The 25580-nt window shown below is 33.6% G+C and overlaps 4 protein-coding genes across 4 annotated transcripts; 1 reads left to right on the forward strand and 3 right to left on the reverse strand.

Annotated features, from left to right (window-relative positions):
• Nucleotides 1-597: 597 nt before the first annotated feature.
• LOC115440200 (probable ATP-dependent RNA helicase DDX46) lies at nucleotides 598-13202 on the reverse strand. The gene is made up of 18 exons (XM_030164405.2): nucleotides 13038-13202; nucleotides 12681-12914; nucleotides 12306-12450; nucleotides 11766-11955; nucleotides 11416-11519; nucleotides 11077-11203; nucleotides 10451-10620; nucleotides 9534-9748; nucleotides 9038-9272; nucleotides 8388-8549; nucleotides 7482-7601; nucleotides 7061-7268; nucleotides 5724-5886; nucleotides 5229-5440; nucleotides 4411-4574; nucleotides 3487-3684; nucleotides 1864-2031; nucleotides 598-876 (listed from the first exon to the last, which is right to left on the reverse strand). Exons 1-18 carry the CDS (start codon nucleotides 13049-13051, stop codon nucleotides 634-636), a joined length of 3072 nt encoding a protein of 1023 aa, XP_030020265.2. The 5' UTR covers nucleotides 13052-13202; the 3' UTR covers nucleotides 598-633.
• Nucleotides 13203-13387: 185 nt separating this feature from the next.
• On the forward strand, nucleotides 13388-14431 carry LOC115440202 (U6 snRNA-associated Sm-like protein LSm3). Its single transcript, XM_030164407.2, has 3 exons — nucleotides 13388-13625; nucleotides 13815-13922; nucleotides 14208-14431. Exons 1-3 carry the CDS (start codon nucleotides 13605-13607, stop codon nucleotides 14385-14387), a joined length of 309 nt encoding a protein of 102 aa, XP_030020267.1. The 5' UTR covers nucleotides 13388-13604; the 3' UTR covers nucleotides 14388-14431.
• Nucleotides 14418-18314, reverse strand: LOC115440201 (U3 small nucleolar RNA-associated protein 14 homolog A). The gene is made up of 3 exons (XM_030164406.2): nucleotides 17503-18314; nucleotides 16575-16767; nucleotides 14418-16024 (listed from the first exon to the last, which is right to left on the reverse strand). The coding sequence occupies exons 1-3, from the start codon at nucleotides 18153-18155 to the stop codon at nucleotides 14435-14437; spliced, it is 2436 nt and encodes an 811-aa protein (XP_030020266.2). The 5' UTR covers nucleotides 18156-18314; the 3' UTR covers nucleotides 14418-14434.
• A 3052-nt stretch (nucleotides 18315-21366) lies between these two features.
• Nucleotides 21367-24297, reverse strand: LOC115440210. The gene is made up of 7 exons (XM_030164418.2): nucleotides 23907-24297; nucleotides 23719-23834; nucleotides 23328-23435; nucleotides 22266-22895; nucleotides 22076-22188; nucleotides 21852-21995; nucleotides 21367-21742 (listed from the first exon to the last, which is right to left on the reverse strand). Exons 1-7 carry the CDS (start codon nucleotides 24085-24087, stop codon nucleotides 21595-21597), a joined length of 1440 nt encoding a protein of 479 aa, XP_030020278.2. The 5' UTR covers nucleotides 24088-24297; the 3' UTR covers nucleotides 21367-21594.
• Between the last annotated feature and the right edge of the window lie 1283 nt (nucleotides 24298-25580).

Here is a 25580-nt window from a genome sequence, read left to right on the forward strand (position 1 = left end):
AGATTTACTTAACCAAGTAGAAATGCAAAGTGTTAGCATAAATAATTGTCATCGCCTTGAGTTGAATCGAACGTATAATCGTACATTTAATTATGCATGCGACATGACATTTAGAACACAACACAAATAACACGATCAATCTTACTATCAGTTAAATGTTATCAGGCTCAAAGTTCAATAAAAATATTACAATTCGATCTTTCTATTTTAAAACAAACTATGCCTAGTCTGACTGCATTTAAAATCGGCGTTTTTAATTTGTGAAGTCATTGTTAAACATTAGCTGAACATGCCTTTAATTGTTTTGTTTAGGCCTCTTTTTTAAATATCGTTTATAAAAACAAGGTTTTGTGTATTGAAAAATAATTGACACGCATTTTAATCTTTGAACAACGAAAAAAACACAAAAATGTTAGTTTTTTTTTACCTCAAATTCAACAGGAATTAAACACGCTTCTTTAAAATTCTTTAACTATAACTATTGATTATCTTTACCTCTAAAAACATCAATATTGATAATTACGGAAGCGACAATCGACAGTTTTTGTTTCGATAAATTCCTGAAATCGCGGGTCATCAAGGAAATTAAACACGGAAGCAACAATTACGCCAGTTTATTGTAAATCATATAAATTATATAACTTTATATCTAGCTTTGTTGATCATGTGGTGAGCAGAGGTCTGCAATTTCAATAGCTCTTCCTTTATGAGTCGAGTTATCTCTGACTTGGCTTTGGCGACGGCGAGTTCTTGCGAGCTTTCTATGGCGAGGTATAACTTTCTCTCGCCTTCTGGCGGGTTTTTGCCCGGCGGTACGTACGTGCCACGGACCGTAATACCCGCCTCGGAATACTCGCTTATAAGAGCCAACGCCTCCTGGAATATAAAAAAAAGAAGATCAGAGTACTGATCGGGTATTCAGGTATTTTCTTAGCCTATTTTATTCTTAAATGAATAAATAGAAATGTCAAACGCATTACCTTTAACTAACTAACGCCAATAGTAACATTTGTTCCTTCGCAACATCTTAACACAGAAAAATATTAAAATACCGATGAGAGCTAATTTAAGCAACATGATATCTGGACTGCTCTGAACGCGGGTGCAAACTGCAATGATTTGTTACAATGCGCATACGCATATACTTATAGCAGGGGTTATCTCTCAGGTCAATGCGACAAGGTAAATAAACAAATATAGAAAAAAATGAGGTTGTTAGCACACAATACAAAATACCGTCTTGTGTGTAAATAAAGTCGTAGGTCGTAAATACAATTAACGGGAAAAACAACAGTATCATGCTCTATTTAGTTGTAACAATAAAACTCGGTATCAGTGCGGGTGAACTTTGCACATAACAACAAACATATTTGTAAACATTTTTCATTAAACGCATAAAGGCCTTTAAATGACAAAAATCACATGTTTTGGAAACTGGCCATTAATCCCGCAAGAACCAACGGTAGTAGGAACACGTGCTATCGGGGACAAAAAGTTACTTTATAAGTGATCGCAAAACGACTGTTAACAATAACACTAAGTTACCAGTGCATGACTAACCAATATTCAAAAAACGTTTAACGTTACTGCATACCATCTATTTATATCAGTGGTGAAGCGTTCATACGACACAATTGCTACCGACTTCCCCTTTTAGAGTTATTTACGTTTGTCTTAGTTTTTCTGTTAAACTGACCGCGATATTTTAACTAAGGCAATTTTTTGTCTCGGAATACCTTTTAAATATTTTCACCCTCCACGAATGATTTATATACTAGAACATACACTAGACAGAGAAAAAATCCCAGGCAAAACCGTAGATCATACCTTGTCGTACACACAAAATCAATTAACAGTGCGTACCTTGCTAGTCACTCTCCACCTGGCCTGCTGCGGAAAGTCGTTGATCTCCAGTTCTGTTTCGTATTTCCGGAACACTTCCTCAGCGGGCTCCGAGTTGCTCTCATCTCGCGGTTGGTAATTCAACCTTGTATTCAGCTTTGCCGCTAGCTGTTCCGCTACCGTCTTAGCCTGTTAGCATAATTCATGACATTATAATCACGCTTTTTCCTTCTGTTAAAGGTATGGTTGGTGTTATCGCACCCTAATTTCGCTATCTATGTTAACACCAAAATCCATTGCATTAAACTTAAAATTCAGCTGACATTATAATATGTTATTGGTGATGTGTCTTGCACTATGAAATTATAAGCTTATTTACATATGTAAATTGTGACTAGGTCCCTAGCACTAAAACATCAATCTTCATCTAACCAAACTTTTTAAACATGCAGTTCTGAAGCGCTATAATAGGGTGAAACTATTATTATTTTATCGGTCATTATTCCACATTCCGGATTGGTTAGTGAGCAGAAAAATAAATATATAGATCCAGGTATTGAACCCGAGAACTCAACTAAGCAGCCATACTTTAATATAGCCATTGCGGTAGGCAAAGTACATGCATATACTAATTAGTGAAGTACCGCTTTTTACTAAACTTACACATTTGATACACATGTAATATATATACTCTTTTGCTTATGGTTTAAGTCTGTGTCAAACCCAAAAATATCAATATTATTTGTCTTTAATAATTCTAACTGAATATCTATATATTAATACATGTAGAGAAAACGTTGTACCCATTTTTAAACGCATTGTGCGTACTCCATATTTAAGACATTTCGCATGAATGAGGTTCATATAGAAGAGTGGGAAAAAATGTATGTTCTAGAAATATATTAAATTCAACTGACGATTTTCGGCCACTGGACGACCACTAATTTATACAATCATTTGTAATACTTACAATGTAGGTCTAAATTTCATCAGACTGTTTGTTTTGTCTTACTTTGTGACAGTGTGGGAGTTATCACTAGACATTTGAGTGACTAAACATTATAATTTTAGTATCGAACATGTAAAATTGTAGAAAGATCAATAAACTCTTTTATGTTTATCATGAGACCATTGAGAGAATTTGTAAACATACAATGTACTCACATTATTAGCTTAGACAATAGTTTTACGGTCGAAATTAAATAAACAATCATAATCGATATTTTTGACTCAATTGCAGACACGAACCAATTATTTGTATTGGTTTATTATCGGAATATTATTTATTAATTTTGGCTGTTAATCGATTCGATTTTTTTCTTAATTTTCTTTTAAATAATTAAAAGTTGTACTTGTATTGTAACTTATAATGCCCCAATGTTAAAAAAATACCTTCTCAAGATCCTTCAATGATACCGCGCATATGATTTTATTACTATGCTTTAAACTGTTTTTATTCCCGGCATAGCATATAATAAAAGCGCGTAGAATCTCTGTATGCAATCTTTCGCGAAGACATGTTCAGCAGGCGATTTCTTGTGGCTGATAATAATATGATGATGACCAAGATTTATTTTCTATTATGCATATATAATTTGAATGTGAAGTGAGGGTGGATGGTTGTACAATAAGAGCGTGCCGTACGGTGATGAGCGTGTGTGCGGCGGGCGCGCCCTTGAGGATGGCCTCGGCGGCTTGCTGCGTGGCGCCCTTGTGCTCGGCGCCGAGGCCCTTGGCGAGGTTGATGCGCGAGGCGAGGCGGCGCGCCAGCTCCAGCTTGCCGTCCGCGCCGCCCGCCGCCGCGCCCGCGCCCGCGCCCGCGCCCGCGCCCACCACGCCCGGCTAAAGGGAAACACACATATCATTTTTAAAAATATAATTAACTAACACACACTCACGCCTATTGTCCCCAAATGGGTAGGCAAAAGTGCAATTAGTGTACCCACTTTCTATGATGTGATAAATGGCGAACCCTATTAGGTACAAATACCATACTCCGAGCTGGTATTAAGCAGAAAAACCCAATCACTTTGGCCAACCCGAGATTCGACCCTCGGATCTCAGAGCGATCTACACGCGAAATATAACATTGTTAACAAAAAAAAAACATAAATAATCTAACTGAATATTGCGATAAGAATATTGTGGCGTAAACTATGACACGTTTGGGCACGAGAGGAAGGTCAATTTAAAACAAACACACAACAATGTCAGAGTGAAAAGTCAATAACAGAACAATATTAGGTATTTCTGTAATAAAGTAATGCGCAAAACATCTTTAAAAAACATGTTGACAATATTTGTGACATGCGCATAAGCCGACGCTTTTATCTCAGAAGGGATAGGCTAGTTTACACAGAACTTATTTTCGTCCCATGACACAATAATCTAATACGAGAAACAGTTTATGCTATTCATTTCCACCCAGTAATGTAATGGATACGAACCTAACCAACAGAATCGCTAAATCAAGCTTAAATCCTGGGCATTAGTGTGTTTTTAATCGAAAATGTAGGCTGGCTATCGAATTCGAAGCCAAAACTTACTACCGTGATATAACCAGCATACCTTTATTTCCTTGACAATCTTCTTCGCAGCCAACATAGTTTCGATCTGCTGGTCCAAATCACCTTCCACATCTTCATCGTCGGAATCTTGTAGCCCGAGGGCCGCTTTTTGATATTTCTTCTTTTCCGAAGCTGCCTGAGCTTCGGATTCGTCGAATTTAAAACCTATAAAACCAAAGATATGAACGTAGAAATCCTTATTCGATATCTCAAAGATAAATTAACTTACTTAAAAAATATTTCTTTGACGTAGATAAATAATAATCACGTAGGCATATGACCCATAGTATTGATAAAAACTTACATTCCGATTACAGTATCGATTCGTAAGTATCGACTTTGCTCTTCCTATCTAAATTCGTTCAACGGAATAAGTGCAGGGAAATATCGCACTACCCATTCCGCCCACAGTTGCCGCAGCATATTGCCTGTATTCTGATCTCAAACTTAGTATATCGATAGAATCTATCGATAGTTTATCGTGTGATATCGAATTGATTGTGTATTCACACCCTCAGCCAGTGCACCATCTTGCTCTCTTTTAATTGAGCATCCTTTTATTTCTCCAAGAGTTGTCGCAGCACGCACATTCTTTACACAACATGTGTATACTCTCAATATTGACACCAACTATCGATACATCATTACTAAGAATTCGGTGTACATACATAACCCTGTACTAATGTTGCCACCTTCTTACCCTTTGTTTGGCACATCGATGTAGTTCTCCAAGAGTTGTCGCAACACAAACATTCTAAACACAACACGTATACGTATACTCTGAATATCGACATCGACTATCGATACTTCATTACAAACCTTTCCCACTGAACCCTCCGCCGGTGTGCACCTTCTTGCCCTCCTTCTCCTGCGCGTCCTTGTACTTCTCCCAGAGCTGACGCAGTTCGGGCGGCGCGGTGGTGCCGGCCAGCTCGAACGCGCGCAGCACGTCGCCCGCGTACCGACCCTGGTCCGGCGTCAGGAATGTCCACGCGTAACCTTTGTTACCCGCGCGTCCTGTACGACCGCAACTGAGTAAAAAGTACAATGATTTTAAATTATTAGATAAGAGATGTCACTATATTAAATATTATGCATGCTGAGAATGGATATTGCTATTTCATAATTGAATAAATCTTATAATTTGTTTAGTCTATAAAAAGCAAGGACATTAATTCATTTGTATCAATAGAAAATAAATGATTGCAACGCCAATAATAGAACCACAATATTATTTACGAATTTGTGAAGAATCATAACTATGTCATTACAGGCATATAAAACGCATTTTTAATATAATCATAGTAATCTCACCGATGCACATAATCCTCATAATGATTGGGACAGTCGTAGTTAACGACAAGCACCAGTTGTTTGACGTCAAGCCCGCGCGCCGCCACACTCGTCGCGACTAGCAACTTCACCTTACCGTTCTTGAAGTCCACAATCGTCGAGTCCCTGTCGAATTGATCAATCCCTGTAACAGGCCACCATTAATATATTCGTCACTTGGCTACAAAGCTTTATGTATGAAATGAAAGCGTGTGCTGATGTACTCGACATAAGATGGAATTTTAAGTTAAATTGTTCAACCAATTTTTGCCAATTTTGTTTTGAAATATTTCAGCAGTCGAATGGAAAAATTTACTAATATTATAGTCATAACATTTAAAATATTATACAAAAAATATATCAATCTTAATATTCGATTAAAGCAAAATAACAATATCGATTCTCTAGCACCCAAAAATAAATAACGCGGGAAAGCAACACGCTTGCATTTGTTTTATTATATTTTAACAAATCGCAGCCGCCCCCGCTGATATCGATAGCTGAAATCAAACATTCTGATAAATTAGTATGTTTTGTATCGTATTTAAAAAACTTATGTACTTTGTAGTAAGTATAAATTAGATAGGGTATTTTTCTAATTTCGGTTAGGTCCATTATTCTATGCTTAATGGAAGATGTGAGTCATTCCTCTGGAATCTGCTTTAAAATTAGTTGAAAGTGAAGCAATAATTATGTAAGTCCTATTGATACAAAGAAGAAAGGAGGTGTACAGACATCTCGCTATCTCTCTCATACGCCCGCGGTAGAGTAACAACGTGATAATCGTTAACGGCGTGAATCCATTATAAGACAATAATACTTATGTCTAAATTTAAAGTACTTTTACATAGTTATTAACAAAACTGTGAAACACTCTCCTTTAAACTTTACCTAATCTGATTAAATAATGAAGAAAAATACCCTATTGTTTTAACTTGGTGTTTAAACAATTTAACAAATTTTATCAGATTAAGATGTTTTCAATTTCTGTTGTATAGTCAAGAAGAACATAACATTAAAACACGTAGACACAGAAGCAAACCTGTAAAAGAAAATTTTTAAACCTGTAGTATGTGGAGTTTAAATATACGCGAATTTGATAGTTGATTTAAAATTCTATGAACCTCAGTGATAGTACACTCCATCCGTCGTGGCAATACTAATTTATTTTCTTGTTTTCATAGTTATTGTTCCTAGGTAAGTAGTTAGAATCTGATTGTTATTTGTTGTTTAAAAATACAAAATAATTTTCTAGTAATAAATATCGAACTGTACTCCAGTAAGACGACACATACAAAAATGTTTCACTATAGACTCACCTCCGTGCAAACTCATACAGGAGTAGGAAGCTTTCATGAGGTCCTTTAGCAGGCTGTCAGCGTTCTCCTGCTTGTCCACGAACACGATGATGCTCCCCATCTGGCTGTACAGGCCGAGCAACTCAAGCAACTTGAAGAATTTCGCGTCTTCCTCTAGTATTGCTACGTGCTGCTCCACATCTTTGCATACCACGCTCCTGCCTCCCACCTGTTGGATGTAAATCTCTTAGGTCCTTCTTTAAGCGGTAGCGTTGATTACAAGAGGACGACTTCTGTGCGCACACACATATACAGAAATATGTATGTGCGCAATATTTTTTTTACAATCAAAATCGTTGTATATTTAAAATTTTATTTACAAAATAAGAAATCTGCAAATATTTTATTTAGAACAAAAAATACCGTTACGTATTTGTATTACCTGAATTTCAATAGGTTTCTGCAATATTCGCCTCGCAAGTGCTTCCATCTGTCGCGGGAATGTGGCGCTGAACATCACCGTCTGTCTGTCTGGTCTTATGTTGTCGATTATTTTCATTACCTAGAGTCAGTAAGCATAGTGTTACATACAAACTTCTTTTTTTCTAAGTAAATTGCAATGTTAAAATATTGTTAATGTATTTATAAGTCTCTGATTTAGATTTCCAGATTAATAGTATGTAACAATATTTGTCACACTACTTAGTACTCGCAGCCTCGCCCGCGTGAAAAAGTTTTCCCATACAACAAGCCCCTAAATCACGACCTATTTAAAAATGTCAGGCAGCAAGAGCAAATTACTAAGACAACAAGCCTATGTGTTAATCCGGTCTATGTGTGTACAAAATTTCAGCCAAATATGTTTAGCTGTTTTTACTACTAATATCAAACGTCCATAGAGTAAGAAGTAAGATTTGGTCACTAAATTAAAAAAATACTTTTCCTTGAATGCAATACTGTTCTTTCCAATAAGGAAGAATATAACTGAATATAGTAATAGAACCATCGACGTATATTCTACAGACACGAACGTCCATATAAACTATTTGTTCAAAATCTGAACTAAATTGGCAACCAAAACGTCACTTTGATAACCTATTTATTCCATTGAACAACAAATAATTTTACTTATTTGACTAATATTTTTTATTCAAAATCCAGGTTTACACTTAGACACGAGTTCTTATATCATGAGCGCCACTCCGCACACAACCACAAGCTGTCAATATTGACCATACTAAAGTCAGTTTGAATGGATTTCAGTTCAATTCAGTTGAACACAGTGTATGTTCGGAACGCCAAATCTAGATATAGTACATATATATCAATGAATAGAAGTGATTGTAACCTGCGGCTCGAATCCCATGTCGAACATGCGGTCGGCCTCGTCGAGTACGACGTAGGTGACGCGGCGCAGGTTGGTGACGCGGCCGGAGTTGGCGGCCAGCATGTCGATCATGCGGCCCGGCGTGCACACGATCATCTCCGCACCGCGCTTCAGCTCCGCTATCTGCAACGCACCTCAGACATACTAACAATCCTCTATCGGCATTACAAAACCACACTGTCCCGAGTGGAAATGTATTTTAAGTAGATTGATACATCATTATATTACAGAGGAGTATAATCATGTGCGTAGCTAGGGCGGAGGCAAGGATAGACGGTGCCCATCCTAAAAACGATTTGCCCATTAGAAAAAGCCTAGTTCTTTCAGGGACCTCGCGTGGTGCAGACCTTTCGGAGAATTTGGCGACGGTCTTTTTTTGCTTGCGCCAACTGCTTCCCTAAAGGCAATCCATAGCTACTCCATTAAGGATATATGATATGTATTATCTAGGACAAAAATAATAAAAGATGGCCAAAGGATTGCTCAAACTGTCCTCTTCTACCAATCAGAGCTACATGAAAATGTCAATTTCTTTCATATAATAAAAGAAATAAATATATTGCTCATATTACAATCACATTATGTTGTCATATATTTAAATAATAACAAACCTGTTCAGAGATTCCAGTGCCGCCATACACGCATACAACTCTCAACCCGAGTGATTTTGCAAATTTCTTTATATCCTTGCCAATTTGCATACAAAGTTCTCTAGTGGGGGTCATAATAAGCGATATAGGTCCATCGGTATCTTCCAGACGCGGCTGGTCTAAGACATGCCGGAACATGGGAAGGATGAAGGCTAAAGTTTTGCCTGAACCAGTCTTTGCTATTCCAATTAGATCCCTGGAATAAAGTATTATAAAATGTAGTTCAAAATAGCAAATAATATATTTATTGTTAAACAATTTTGAGTCTGTTGTATTTTCTCATGTTGGAGCTTAAAAGTCATTGAATCATCCAATGTTAAAAATCATGATGAATCATGAGGAATAGGAATTATCTTAACAATACAATTGATGTATACTTCATAATGAAATTTCGAAATTTAATCTATAATACCAAATACTCTGTGAACCACCCCCCTAAGAACTATAATCATCTCACCTTCCTGACATAATAGCTGGTATAGCTTGAGCTTGTATTGGCGTTGGTTTCTCGAAATTTAACCTTTTCAGTATGTCCAACTCTTTCTTGCTGATACCACAGTGAGCCCAGTTTTTGATAGGCTTAGGGCACCCTTTACCCTTAACGCGGATCCCTTCTAACTCTGTTCGATACGCTTCTACTTCTTCTGGTGTCATTCTTGCTAATTCATTCACCTAGAAGAAAAACTCTGTTAAAAATATAACAAAATAGAAAAAATAACTTGTAAATAATGTATGACTAACTTTCACAAACCCATATAATTTAATTTCAGGTTATTTACTTGGCAAAAGCATAAATGCATAAAAAAAATTATAATAGCTAGATTAAAATATACATATACTAGCGACCCGCCCGGCTTCGCACGGGTGCAATATTTCTCCACTATTTAATGGATGTTATACATATAAACCTTCCTCTTGAATCACTCTATCTATTAAAAAAAAACTGCATCAAAATCCGTTGCGTAGTTTTAAAGATTTAAGCATACATAGATAGGGACAGAGCAAGCGACTTCGTTTTATACTATGTAGTGATATCAGAGAAAATTGTACATTATCCACAGTTTATAAAGAAAGTATAAAGAAGTTTTAGAGAAATGATCTTACATTAGTATGAAATATAGAGGTCCTCATGACTTCTGTATATGATATTCATAGAACAGCAACTTACCACATTGCATTTATAGTCTGTCCAGAAAAATAAAAAGCCTGCATTGGGTCTCCACTTCTGTTTATTTGTTTTAATGTTAATGTTTTCCATACAAGAAATTGATACCAAATCTTACCATAATATGATGAGTTTTTTTATTTTCCCGAACTCATAGGAGTAACTTATTAAAATCTAGTAAATATAATAAGTATTTAATCTATACTCACTTCTGTATAGAAAGCTTTTCTAAAAGACATGTAGTCTAGACTGGCGTGGTCCACTTTCGCCAAGTCTTTCCTCTGTTTGGAGGCAAGGTTTGCGGCCGCATCCTTGATATCCTCAGTCTCCTCTTCTGACGAGTATTCTAACCCATCTTGATTCTGCTCTATTAATTCGCCTGAAGAAAATTTAATTGAGAATTATAACAAGATATATAAAATACTCAAAGCCTTCATAGGCATTGGTGAAAAGCAGTCTTTTGCAATCATTAAACTTATGAGATAGTAAATATAAGACAATTATTTACTTTGTATTCTCTATAATAACATTGGGCATAGATACGCAAAAAGGATCCAACCCACAATATGGTCGAAAATGAGCCGAGTATGCCAAATTATTTCAAGTCTATAAGGTCTATATTTTCCATTAGTAAAAACATCTTAGTTAAAATTATATTTATTTGAACTTTTTATTAACAAAATATTAAATAGAATATTGATGAGCAAAAATATAATTTAAACTTCAATCTTAACTATTTCAAGTGTGATTTTTTGGGCTTGATCCTTTTTGCATATCTACATCAAATTTTCTCAATAAAACAATTTACAGACTTTCCAAAAACAATGTCACTTGCCTTTATTCTTCTGTTCGGTGACTTTCTTCTTAGCTGTTCCAGTAAGAATTACAACACCAGTTCCTCCAGCACTTGGCACACTTATTATGCCTCGTGCTTGGTCCATTTGATTTACTTTTCTCACCTCCTACCAATGCCATAAAATATTTTGTCAATTAATAAAGTGTGAGCTATAGTAAAACATCATTTAGTAATAAAATTTAATTATTGTCTATTAAAGTTGTAATAAAAATATATATTGTAATAATGACAATATAGATAATTAGGCAGGTATATATTTGTGTATTTCCTTAAATATGATATAAATCTAAAAATTTAATAATATAGTCTTCAACATACTTGCTGTACTTCTTGCATGTATGCATCTAATGGATCAATTTCATCTTCCTCCTTCTTCACTTCTTCCACTTTCTCAACTTTCTCTTTGCCTTCACCATCTTCACCTTAAACAAAATAAATTAAATTTAAATCACAAAACAAGATTATGAAACTTTATTGAAGAAGGCTCTTATGGTAATCCCTTACAAATCCAATAAAAACTTCTATCATGATTAAAATATAAATTTTAAATTTAAAATATAAATTTTACATTTATATTTTAATCATGTAACACAGACATTATGAATATCATCATATATTCTATCTTTTCCTGAGTGTGTTAATACATAAGCAAAACTTATATTCCATACCTTCTTCACCAGAATCATCTTCTAATGACCACTTCTTGCTAGTTGGCGTTTGTATGTTGGTAACAATGCTTCCTTTCTGCACTTCTTTTTTGGCAGACTCAAGCTCTTTGCGTTTTCGCTCCGCACGCCAGCGCTCTATCCTATCACGACGCTTCTGCATCTCTGCCTCAAGTCTACTTTGCTCCTCTTCCTGTTAATTAACATAAATCAATTTATTATAAAGGCCTACATAAACTCCTAAATATAAAAAATGCAGCCTCCAAAATTATTAATTTTTGTTTTTTGCATCTTGAGGTTTTAATGCATTCAAGGACTACTTCTATTTTTTTACACTTATTATGTAAAACAGTAGTTATCTAACACTATTAACGTAGAGCTGAATTATCTAAAAGCTATCGAAGATAGGGCTAATCATAAACACACTAAATTGTTCCTACAATATACTCCTAAAAGTGTGTAGTACTGACTCTACAAATAAGGGCAGGTTGAATAATTATGTAATGCAGATATAACACTTAATGATTCAATGTTAGCCCAAACCTTGTCAGCAGTTCCTATATCATAGTCTGAAGTATCTGCTTTGGTGGTTTTCTCTTTAGATTTTGATCTTTCCTTTTCTTTTTCTGGAGATTTCTTCCTCGAAGACTTGCTGCTAGAACTTGTTCTCTTGTCATCACGCTTATCACTAAAAAAAAAGGTTAGCTTGCATTCTATTGGTACAAAGAGATCACTATAACCCTATGTGAATAAAAATGTGATATGTCTAGGTGTAAAACAATTAAGGCCAAACCTTTAGTAAACATCTCCAGTGTGAGGAAATTAGCCGCTATCCTCTTTCATCTACATCATCTTATACTATACTACATCCAAACCGAGCGAAATGTAGTCACTATCAAAATATTAAAAAAAACTCACCTTTTCCTATCTCTGTCGCGATCACGCTCCCTTTCTCTATCTCTTTCCCTTTCCCGATCTCTGTCTCTACTCCTGTCCCGTTTAGAATCTCTCTCTCGACTGCGACTTCGCTTTCTCTTTGAAGATTTAGTATTCCTATCGCGACTTCTCGACCGCGACCGCCTTCGCTTTCTGTCAGGCGTCTCAGATCGGCTACGCGACCGCCTACGATCGCGGTCTCTGTCCCTATCGCGTCTGAAATAACATAAAAACTTTATAACACGATCCTCCCAAACAATCATGAGCAGATTTTATAATAGGCATTTTTTAAACACGTCGAAGATATGCTGTAAATATATATTGTGTGGAATAACTTACCCACTTCTGACCATTATTTAGTTACTTCCTATGGGTAATAACATTGAAATAACAAGTTTATAAAACGAAAACCCAGCACGCGTCCAAATTTTGTTTGACAAATCATTGGACAAATTGCAAAGAACATGACAATCAAGGGTATGTCACTCTATAATTGTCTATGCCCAAATGTCAAATAGTAAAAACAATATTAGTAACATAACGATTTATACATTATGTCCTTTCATTCTCTTTACTAATTATTTTTAATCATCCAAACAAATTAAACAATATATATTGTAAACATATTTATGAACTAAATATGTTATGTAATTGTGACTGAGCAGTACGAGAGCTATGGCTTCAGATAATTGCTTCCTACCGAATTAAAAAAGAACTTGACAATACGGAACATCGTCAATGTCATAAACATAACCTCTTATTTCAGTTTCATACAAATTTATGCCGAAACATAAATCTATTCAATACTAACGGTTTTAGCAAATAATTACCTAGCTAACTTGCTATTTTTACTCATTAGCTTAACAAATAGTTAATAATACATACATTTGTTATCCAAACACTACGATGGCCGACGACGGAGAAAATGTAAGATAAATATTTTGATAGTTTAATACTTTATACTTTACTTCATTATTGCTGTAATATATATTCTCACAAACTGAAATTATTAAAGCTGAAAAGACAGCGATTGTTAATTATATTCTCTCTCGCATTTTTAAAGCAATAGTATATTTACGAATAGACGTAAATCAACTTCAAAGTTTTTATTTCCAGGTTGCGGTTATGACTGTAAAGGAGCCGTTAGATCTGATTAGACTCAGTTTGGATGAAAGAATATATGTAAAAATGAGGAATGAACGAGAACTAAGGGGAAAATTACATGTAGGTATATATTTTCAGTCAACATTATATTTATATTTTAACTGATAAAAGAAGCCAATCACTTAATTGTCACTGTTACAAACACCTCTCAATGGTAGTTGCACTGCCAAGAACTTTGGGTTTGTAAAACACTGCAAACCTTTGCACTATAATTCTCAGCATGCATAATATAATAATGGATGGTATTCTGTAATCAAACTAGCTTAACACCCTGTCAAATCAAACATTACATGGCTGGCAAAAATAGACTGTATAACATATACTTTTTAATTTCAATGATTTCAGGCATATGACCAACATTTAAACATGGTTCTTGGTGATGCTGAAGAAACAATAACCACAGTGGAAATTGATGAGGAAACATATGAAGAGGTGTACAGAACTACAAAGAGGAATATCCCCATGTTGTTTGTACGAGGAGATGGTGTCATACTTGTATCTCCACCAGTGCGTGTTGGTCTTTAGGTTACATTTATAAAATTAAGAACAATAAAGTATTTTAAAACATATAATTAATCTTTATTTATAATTTTAATTACTGCTTCATTTTTGAAATTCCTGTGTTTCTTCGTAAGCAATTCATCTTCATCCATAGGTTCAATGATCATTCCAGCTTTAGTGATCACACTTGGCTTTATCAGTTTCTTATGTGCCTTTTCAGGAATGAAAGTATTACCCAATGGTAACCTTATTGATGCTTCATAGTCTCTTACACTTCTAAAGGGATATGGCAACTCCTTAACTTTGTGTAAACCTAGTTTTGGATCCTTATATTCTTTAATAATAATGTCTCCTTTGTTATCATCCCGCCTTGGTATCTCTGGGATAGGTTTACTTATAAATCTATTTTTCTTGCGTTTTGGAGCTTTTACACCTTTGCCTCCCCAAGCTCCCCAGCCTGGTAAAGTTAAATTAATTTCTTCTGGCTTGTCCTTGTTGATTTCATCCTCCTTCTCTTTCCGGAAACTTGCTACAACATCATCCTCCTCAAATACTTCTTCTATATTAACTCTTGGCACAACCTGCTCATCATCATCCAATTCATCAAATTCATTTTGGTCCCCAGGTAACATAGTATTTAAAAATTTTGGTTTAACTTCTATGAATGTACTGGGGTCTATATTGTCATCTTTTGACTTGGGCTCTTCTTCTGCCATCGTAACTTCAGGAATAGGTTTTGCATTATTTTCCACAATTTCTGGTATTGATTTTGATGTAGTTTCTATTAATTCTTCATCAATGATAACTTTTGGTATTTTATTTCTTAATTTTAGATATTCTATATTGTCTATTTGAGACTTTTTCTGACCTTTCTTTTCATTTTTATCCATGGATTCTGTCAATTTTTTTACATTCTCAATGTTTTTTCTGAGAGATTTTAATTTTTGTTCCACTTTTTGTGCTAACTCATTTTCAAGTGATTCAAAAGCTTCTAACATTTCTTCTTTATAATTATCTTTTTGTTTATCAGTTACACTTTCAACAGTCCAGGTAGAAGTAGCAACAAGATTTTCTTTTTTTGGCTTCTTAGCCTTTACTACTTCCATCTTTAAGGTATTTTTGTTTTTTCTTGATTTTTTTGTCTGAGAATTTTTATTTTGTTGTGTAGAAATATCCATATCCAACATATTTTTATGCTTTGCTTTTTCGTTGACATTACCATGTGGTTTTTCTGTAACTTCAGCACTAGAGACAGGATTTTTATTATCTTCTTCACCATTTAAATTATCATAATTTTCCCCTTCAGCTTCTTGTACCAGCTTATTGATTCTTTCTTTTAATGTTAAAAGCTGATTATTTGGTAATTCATCCACAGTATCATTTTGATTATCATCAAATGTTTTATCATCCTCACTGTCACTATCTTCTTTCTGTTTTAGGCCTTTGCCTTGTAAATATTTCTTATACCCAAAATTAAATTCGGCATCCACATTAGATTTATCTTTTTGTTGCATCATCCAGGGGTTCATGGGGTCTTGTGTTAATGCAAGATCTGGAATAACTTCATTGTTGTCCTCGTCATCATCAGAACTCTCAACATCTTTTGTTTTTTGTGTTAGACTTCTACTGACTGCAAGTTGTTCTGCTATTTGTTGTCTTGCCTGTGATTAAAATATAATTGCATATTGTTTATTGTGTAAATAGAATTATAACAAAGTCTTATTGACTAAGGTAAATCAATACTATAATTTATAGCTGAAGAGTTTATTTGAATGCACAAATATCACAAACTACTGGTTCAAGTTGAACAATTTGTATAATGTTGGATAACCTATTTATCAACAGCTTCCATGTCATACGCTGCATTAACGTTACGCAACAATCATGTATGAAGCTCCTTAAATAAAAATTTAAAAAATAAGGGATATATTTTAAAACAAGCTCCTCCTATACATGTGTCTGCCTGTCTGATTGTGATAAATTCAAAAACTACCTAAAGAATTTTCGTGAAATTTGGTATGGTCATAGTTTGAGACCCTGGGAAGAACATAGGCTACTTTCCATCCCTGGAAAATATATAGCGGGACTTTTATACCGGAAAACTGTCACATGCGGGTGAAGTCACAATCAAAAACTGTGTAATAGTTATTTAGATTCATAAAATTCTAGATATAACTAAACAAAAAATAAGGAAATTGAAAGTAGCATTACCTCCTTATCATATTTAGCCCTGATCATTTTGTTTTTCGCCCATTTTCCTGTGTTCTTATGTCTCAATGTGTGTCGCTCTAAAGCTCTTGATTTTTCAATCGCCTCTAACTTTTGCAGTGCCTCTTCTGGATTCGTTTTTTGTAGCTCTTCAAATTCTTTTAGTTGTTTTTTCAACCTTTCCTTTTTCAATACTCTGCAGAGGAGAAGCATGATTATAGTAACACTTAAAAATATATTGATCTGGATTATTTTGTGGAGTAGGAAACAAACAATGTTTTATTATATGAAATATGAAGTTAATTTATTTTCTCACTGTATACAGTCAATACCATCATAAAATCCAATACCATAAGAAAGCATTTTTTTTTCAAATATCAAGAAATGTGTGTATGACACAAAAAAAAATAACTTCATAAAATTTATAACAGAATTTATGACATTCATGTAAGAACTAGAACAGACATGTTCAAAAATAGTTTTTTATTCCACAGAAATTGTAACCAAGGTATTTTATATTAAAACTATTTAAAGAAATAATTTAATTTTAAAGACCTCAGACTTTAAGATTTTTGTAACTTTATAAAATTTTATTATTACTTTAAATGAACACTTTTAAAATATACAATCCATATTTATGCCAGTTTATTATCCAAAAAAACCAGCACAAATATAAAAAGGACATATCCTTTAAAGTAAAGCTACTAAATATTGACTTTTAAATATGCAGTTTCAATTTTTTATGAAATCGATCGCAAATGCGGGGCCCATGTATACGTAAAATAACCATATAGAATAAAGGATACCAAATTATTGCTCATAGAAATAACAGTTATTTATAAATTTATATAAATAATATGTATGATCTTTGAAATAAATATTTATGACATCAACAGTAAAACATAATTTCATATTGCTGAATAATACTAACCGGTGATATTTCTTACTTTTAATCTTGCTCTGGCGCTTGGCTTTTGCTGCCTTGTATGATTCTTGAGCGCGTATCTTAGCTAGATGTTGTCTGTGTTCAACCATCTCCTCATATGACATAGGATATAGTGGTTCTTCTTCTTCCTCCTTTTCCATTTCTATTGGTGGGTCTATTTCATCCAAAGCAAGCTCCAGATCAGACTTTGCTTTCAATTTAGACAAAAACTCATTTGTAGACTGCAGTTTAGATGAAACCTGCTTCAAAGGTAATGAGACAAAGTCTACAGTTCGATTCCTGGCAACTACAGGGTCCCAACGTCCAACTTTTTTTTTCGTTTGAGTGTAACCAGTAGCTCGCTTGATTTTTTCTACTTGCGGTTTTTCCAAAGGCTTAGGTAGAACTTTTGAATCCGTTTGAGTCTTCAATAATTTCTTACTAGTTTTGACGTGGCCTGCTGTGTCGCCTAAAATCTTGACAACATTATGAATCTTTAATTTAGACGATCTCTTGACCAAGTTAAATTCAGAATTTAGGATCGTGGGTTCATTTCGTGTTGGTTCGGTTATGTGCTGCGTTTTATCTAACTTGGACACCGCACTTATTAATCTGTCGTGTTCTGAAGCCACAAATTCCGTATCTTCGAAATCTTCCATTCTTACAATTATACAAAACTATATAGAGAAATAATAAACGTGACCTAACCCTAATTTAAGGTCTCATGGGTCTGTAAAGAAGCAGGTAAGTGACAAGCAAAGAGAATATAACCACCAGAGACCAATAAACTAGAATAACCACTACGTTGTGACAAGTGACAAGTGACAAGTGACATTTTACAAATGAATTTTTTTTTTTTTGGTTTGATTTACTCCTTAAGGAGAAGGCAAAGGCTCTCAGCCATACAGCCTAGTCTATCAATTTACAAATAACAACAAAATCACTAGCAAAGACCGAACGAAATCATGAAACGCGAAAAAATAGTTTAATGTTTTTGATCAATAGATGTCGCTGTATATGTAAAGAGGATAAAAGGCAATCGTTTAACTGCGATAAGCCTATTTACTAATTTCAAGATGATTTTAATCAAAGACCAATAAACTAGAATTTTAATTATAATAATGCAATGACCATAGAAAAAAATGCAGTGACGATGAGTATTGAATTTACGAACTGTAAAATAGGCTGAATTGACTTCCAAATTCTACGTTAATTTCATTCATAATTTGTTCTATAAAACTGATTTATTTCTTTTGAAACTGTAATTCCTGGTAAAAGGTAACAAATAGTAATAGTTGACTAAGATGTTTTTGTTACATAGATACGTTGTCCGAACTCAGCACTGGCAAGACGAAAGCAAGGTAATTGCCCGATATTCACTTAGTCAACCTCCAACCCTCTTTGCTCCAATCATTGTCGCAGCTAGTCGGCTTACTAACTTTTTGTATTTTTATAAATAAAATGCCTTCCTGCGTTTTTAGACGATGTACAAATTATACTCCAAGTGTGAATGAAAAAAAATTCCATTTCATACGTCGGTAATAAGTAAGGTGAGGTGGGGCAAGTGCGCCGACGGGGTAAGTGCACCTACCCTAAAAAAATCGAGAACTATTGATGTTATACAATTACCGCAATCTTACATCTATGCTACTAACTGAAATACAGTTCCACTAAAAAACATAAATGGCTATGTTCATTTTAATACGATTTATTCGCCATTTTATTTTAAGTGTCATTTAGACCTGTAAACCGAGATGACCCCGTGAAAGATAACATCAAATATTTCAAGATATTTAACATATTTCTGTAAACCAGTAAGGTGAATACATAGTTTAAACCTTTTATTTTAACTTCCTGCCTGAATTTTATTTATATATACTAAAATAAAGGATTATTTAGCAATGCGAAAAAATGTACCTAAAAATTGTCGAGTAGGGCAAGTGCGCCTCAGTTAATAGTCGTATGGCGCACTTGCCCCTGATCCATATATAACCAACCTTTTTTGAGAATAAGTTTTACTAATATGAATTATTATTATTAAAATGTTATACTTAACAGCAATTTAATTTTTTGTACTCAAGATATTTTGTTTTGAGCCGACTTAAATAAAAGGGCGTATTAGTTAATTCGTTTTTACAAAAGAAAAACTGAAATACCTTGGTCTAGAGCAACTTTACGTGAATAGGTTGCAACTGTTCGATCAGGCACGTTATCTGGATATAATGCAGCTAAAACATATCAAATGTCATAAGGCCAAATTCTAAGTAATTGAGTTATAACGCATTCAAAATTGTTAATTCCTACATTTTTGTATGTTTTTTTAGTTTTTAGAAATAAAATGGATTTTATATTAGGGCTACCATTTTTTTATTCCAACATATCCGCACACAAAACTCTAACATAGCAAAAAATTATATATCAAAAAAAAATCTAAAATGTTTTCAAGCCCTGATTTACATATATATGGCGCACTTACCCCGAATTTGATTTGACAGCCATAGTTTGTTATAATATTGAGTGATTAAAAATTATCCCAGAGCAATGCGAGTAAAACTTATTTCTCTATGGACTAAAGTGAGTGTTTTCTTTATAATGTTTCATATTGGCGTTTTTTTTTACACAGGCGCACTTACCCCATTTCCAGTGGTAAGTGCGCCTACTACCATTTTTTTTTACTTTGAGCAAAATATTATTAATTTATGGTCCGATTTCCTTGAATGGCTATGGGTTGTTATCACAAAATACCAAATATTCTTAAATTAATAAAATTACATTCTTAAGTCAGCACATAAAGAAATTATTTTGCATTGAATCCAGCTATGAAAATTTTATGGCGCACTTCCCCCGACTGACCTTATACACTATTTAACTTATTTTTTGACTAATAAATGCATTTTATTCGACTGTCATGGCAACGGGGCGGTCGACGCTTGGGCCCACTAGGCCTCTGGGCCGTATCAATGTGAGCTGCTAGGGCTGTGACTATAGTAAATACTGTGCTGTTTTTATGTGCATTTTTTTTAGTCTAAAACGCGTCTATTTGTAAAACGTCATGGACAGTTAACACGTATAAAATATACGTAAATGATTAGAAAATAAGGAAATACTATTTCTATTTGTATGGCAGGTGGGGTCAAATGAATATGACTGATGAAAAAATGCTAGGACTGTCAGTCACTTTCTTCAATTAATCTATCGACCCTGTTTTTGTTGCAATTTAAACCCCTCATGTGCATCTATTCACCTCTTTCTTTGTTTCTATTTCCTCAAAGACGTTTTATTCATCACTAATTTTCGTCTATTATTCGAACTACAGGCGTCTTGACTTTATTACTTTATTTATGAATATTATTATTGAATATGATTTTTTTGTTTTGTTTTACTAATAGATAAGAATCAATAATTCAAATAAATACATTTATGATTAAATGACGCAACATACACGATGTCTGATACAAAAAATTACACATTACTAAAGCACTCAATTGCTTACATCTTATACCTTTTATATTTTAAACTCGGATAAATGACAGGCAAAGAAATAAAGTTTAATCAAAATACAATATTCTTTCATGACATAAATCAAATTAATCTATTTCCATAAAATTTTGTAAGATTAATGAAATGAAATAGTACCTACTGGATTAAGAAATATCAAAAATTCAATGATATTTTAATAACTAAGCGAGTATTTTGCCTTACACTTTTTATTATAGAAAAATAAGCCACATGTCGTTAGACTATAAAAACAAATGGTTGCCTATGTCAAATATGGCCAAGTTGTAATATAATAATTTTGGTATTATCATTTCATATACCATAATAATAATATCTTAAAGGGTTATTTTTAGAGAAAAAAGATGGAACACAAATATGTATAGCAATTTATTTCTAATTTAGCATACAGAACATAAAATTATGTAAATACTTGTTACATCATAATTAAGAATAGGGTACCTATTGTAATTTTATTGAAATGAAATTTAACGAAGAAAGGTATTCATTGTTCATAGGAGCAATGTGTTTTATCTTCGTTTCCCCTGAAATTATAAGTATCTTGACTCTTGACCTAGCTCAAATTTAAATATCAAAAAGGACTTAATTTGTTACAACTGACAATTCATCGGATGAGGGCATCGAAGGTGGAATATTTTCTTCATTTTGATTTGATATTTGTCTTGCATGTCTGTATTGACGATTGCGATAAAGTTTCGCTTCATCTGTGCATTTGATTGTTATGCTGTTTCTGAAACATTATGATAATTATTTAAAAAGAAATATCAAACTATGCATAGTAATAACGACCAGTAATTACTTAAATAGGACTTGAAAATTAAGAATATTATATTTCGTACCTCACTAAATTTTTTGGTACTCCGCACCGCGTAGATACAGTTTTCACAATATCTTCAACTAACACAGGATCTAAAATCTTTTTCGGCGGTTTATTTGTAAACGCTGGCGATTGTTTTCCAGTCAATGAATGAGTTGCTAAAACCCTACAAAAAATTTGTTTATAAATTAGGGCATTCATAGCGGGAATATTAAGCTAGTCATGTTATTTAAAATATAATATTACTTTCGAGGAAAAATGGCCTGCAATAATTGTCGAGTCGCAGATGTGTGCGAATTCCAATCAATTTCATTTAGCAATCTTGCTGGAACCGTAGCGTTACCGTTTCCTATTGGTACCTGAAAACATATATGACAGAATTATAACTATTTATAAGTTGAAACTTCTAAATATCACTTATTATTAAATTTCTTACCATATCGGAATCATTTGAACCATTCTGCTCTACGTTATTAGTTGTTTGAGCCGACATTCTGCGTACGCGCAATGTGTTGACACTGTTCTTATCTAAATCATTTTTAACATTCAATCCGTTTGTTGAGTTTGGGATCGGTTCTTCACTTACTCTTTCTGGCTCTCCGTTAGTCACGTTTTGTTCAGTGTGCCTATCATTTTCTATGTGTGGGCGGTTGTTTTGCTCTACCCAAGAATCGTTGACGAGTGGTTCATTGTAAGATATGTCAACATCATTATATTCTGAATCTGATATCTGTATACAGCTTGCATTATTATTCACTTGTGTTATTAAGTTTTGAAATCTATGGTATAAATTTTTTAGCATTAATTCCATTTCTTCGATCTTCTCTAACGGTGGTTGTAGAAGAGTATTGTCGGTTTGGGTGCCTTGATCAAAACAAAGTGTTGTATTTGATTGAACACTATTTCCTGGAATCGGCGTACTACTAATAATTGAACGACGTTTCTGATTTGCAGCGGGACTAAACGTGGAATGAGTGTATCGCATGTTCTCTGCTTTGTTAAAATGATGATATTTTTTGGAGCTTTTTGAATGATGTGTTCGACTTCTATCTTGACGACTATTTGTCTGAAAATATAAAATTTCACTTTTCACTTATAAATATATTTATTACAATATCGAGTTTGTACCCTACCCAGCCTATTCGAAGGGCTACTTCCGAAAAATTATAAGATCCTCATATCTACAAATACAATGCAAATAATATTAGGTGCTGTGTATTCGATACACCTGTATTTGTCAGCTAAACATAAGTATAATGAGTGCCAGATTTTTATGTAAAAAGTATTCTTGCGCTATACTTTGTTTTTGTTATAATAAGTGCGCATGACATAGTTGGGCATAAAACACATATATCAGCAAAAACACTGCAGTTGTTTTTAATTTATCAAAGAAGTTAAATACTTGGGAATCGAACCTATAATTATACTGTTCATAGGCAACGCGGTTAAACCACTGAGGTGAACAGTAAATTATTTTTTTATTCGATGCTTTTATTACCTCTGGTTCACTATCACTTGTGCTATCTTCACCCTTAACTATTAAGTGAGGAACTGAATTCTGGTTGGATATCGCTTGTTGTTTCTTGCTTGCTGTTGAATCAATGTACTGGAAGTAAAAAATACAATGAATAATAATTGAAAATAATTTCTTTCGTACTTTCTATAATAAACATAAACTGCCTCAGTAACGTTCCTATACTTAGTTGTATTGCATGTGCGATACAACTTTCCACTATGAGGTTTCGGGTTCGAATTTCAAGTCGAGCAAAGTGATACCTACTGGCTGTTTTTATGTAATATCATTTCGGACTCTCGAACTCGAAAATCAGGCCCTAAATATCGATATATAAGTGCGCGTATGTATGTATAATAAATATTTATATACTTACCATTGATTCGGATTTCATTTCTTTAATGGTGCGCATACAAAGCTGTAGTACATTTTTTACTTTTTGATCTTGCCTTTCCAGTACTTCTTTGTGCTCTTGCAAATACCGCTTACTATCTGTTATCGTAATAATTCAGGTGTAAAAATACAAATTATAAATTTGCTAAAAATCAAAATAAAAATACGCACCCGATATTCGCAATATTTGTGCACGCCGTGGATTTTCATGTTTCGCGTGAATGAAAATTTCTTTTCCCAGATTTAAATCGGTTTCACTGTAAGTTGTAGTATCCACATTCACAACACCATATGCAGGAAAGACGTTCCGCTCATCCACCCATTCTACCAACAACCAGATGCGTCGTGCCATGTTATTAGGTTATTACACTGCAACTGCCGGCGTACAAATGATAACTGAATGATGCTCCTCAATGCGCTTTAGTTACTCTGGAAGCGCAGGTAATAAGTAATACAATACATTTCACCGTCCCAAGCACCCAAAATTTGCCGACCCTATTCAATAATCGACAAAAAAACTTCTAAACTTTATTGCACCCATAGCCTTTGCGATGTAATAATTGTGTTCGTCGTTGACCGTTATTTTAAATCTCGTAAAGCAGCAAAAACAATGTAAGTATTATTTTATTTTGAAGGTGAAATCATTTAATCTCATTGTTATTTTTATTTATTACTTAGGCCAAGTAATCCATCATTCGTAATCCCTAATTAGTGCAGGTTTAGATTTTTCAATGACTTCTACGGCAATATCCACTAATAAATAAACTATACGATGCTTTCAGTTTGAAATATTTAATCTAAATAAATATTTAAATTGAACCTTAGAGTATTAACATTAAGTTTAAGTATATCAATATATTTGTTAATACCTATTTATTAAAATTTATCCAGTAATAAAAATATTCAGGGACAAATCAATGAATGTTAATAAATAATTACTTATAAATAAATATGTGAATGATAAGTGTAAACTTTAAATAAATAGTAAAATTGATTGCTTATTATAATATACTAGTTTCTGTTTTTTGCATTTGAGTATTAACTTATCAATGTTGTGTTAGACACACTACGTCTTTTTTCTCTGCAGTTTAAAGTTGAGCGGAGTGTTATTCATTGATTTTAGTTTTGTTACGTATGCCTGATTACACTTAATTATTTGGCAAAATTAATAACAAATTGAAATAATGTCTATCTTAACAATATTATAATTATTTTTTTATTAAAATTCTTTATTCTGCTCTTAATGCTCATATTATATAGGTGGCTACTTTTGGTTTAATATAAAACACATTCACCCACCATTACTTTACATGTTATAATTTTGTTTTGTTCATTGAATTTGCAACTAATTTCTAAATAAATTAAAGTCTAGTAATACCCATGGCCCAAAAATTGTATTTATCTTTAATACACTTTTTAAGAAATTAAGCTTACACATAATATAAGACATATAGATGTATTAGGTGCACCTCTGTCTATCCCTTCGAGAATAAAGGGCGTGAGTGGATGTGTTGGTTTATATTTTAACTCATAACAGATATTTTAAACATTAACACAATACCCATTGATTTCACTTTACTATTTTCACATGTGAAGAGGTAGGTAAAAATAAAATCAAATCGGTTCGAAGAATACAAAATAAATTGTAAGAAAACAGTAAGTTAATAGTAAAAATCTTGTACATTTCTAATAAGTTACTTGTTCCTTATAACAAGCCTATAAGGATTATAGCCTTGCTCTATTAACAATAGAAATGAGTAGAGTTTAGTTTAAATAAGCTAACTTGTAAATACCGTCGTTGCATTGTTCTAAGCTTATTCCCTTCGACAATAATTAGAATTTAAC

This window comes from Manduca sexta, chromosome 10 (assembly GCF_014839805.1).
Source record: "Manduca sexta isolate Smith_Timp_Sample1 chromosome 10, JHU_Msex_v1.0, whole genome shotgun sequence".
Classification (NCBI taxonomy): domain Eukaryota; kingdom Metazoa; phylum Arthropoda; class Insecta; order Lepidoptera; family Sphingidae; genus Manduca; species Manduca sexta.

Excerpts from the sequence above, each read along its gene's own strand:
- LOC115440201 (XM_030164406.2), bottom strand. The coding sequence starts at position 18,155 with ATGGAAGATTTCGAAGATACGGAATTTGTGGCTTCAGAACACGACAGA. Across the intron at positions 16,768-17,502 it reads AAAAGTAAGAAATATCACCG|AGTATTGAAAAAGGAAAGGT; the intron begins GTTAGTATTATT and ends TCTCCTCTGCAG. Across the intron at positions 16,025-16,574 it reads GGGCTAAATATGATAAGGAG|GCAAGACAACAAATAGCAGA; the intron begins GTAATGCTACTT and ends TTTTAATCACAG.
- LOC115440202 (XM_030164407.2), top strand. The coding sequence starts at position 13,605 with ATGGCCGACGACGGAGAAAAT. Across the intron at positions 13,626-13,814 it reads TGGCCGACGACGGAGAAAAT|GTTGCGGTTATGACTGTAAA; the intron begins GTAAGATAAATA and ends TTTTATTTCCAG. Across the intron at positions 13,923-14,207 it reads AACTAAGGGGAAAATTACAT|GCATATGACCAACATTTAAA; the intron begins GTAGGTATATAT and ends CAATGATTTCAG.
- LOC115440200 (XM_030164405.2), bottom strand. Across the intron at positions 12,451-12,680 it reads CGCGACAGAGATAGGAAAAG|TGATAAGCGTGATGACAAGA; the intron begins GTGAGTTTTTTT and ends CTTTTTTTTTAG. Across the intron at positions 11,204-11,415 it reads ACATGCAAGAAGTACAGCAA|GAGGTGAGAAAAGTAAATCA; the intron begins GTATGTTGAAGA and ends TGGCATTGGTAG.
- LOC115440210 (XM_030164418.2), bottom strand. The coding sequence starts at position 24,087 with ATGGCACGACGCATCTGGTTGTTGGTAGAATGGGTGGATGAGCGGAAC. Across the intron at positions 23,835-23,906 it reads ACAAATATTGCGAATATCGG|ATAGTAAGCGGTATTTGCAA; the intron begins GTGCGTATTTTT and ends TTACGATAACAG. Across the intron at positions 22,189-22,265 it reads GTTCAAATGATTCCGATATG|GTACCAATAGGAAACGGTAA; the intron begins GTAAGAAATTTA and ends ATATGTTTTCAG.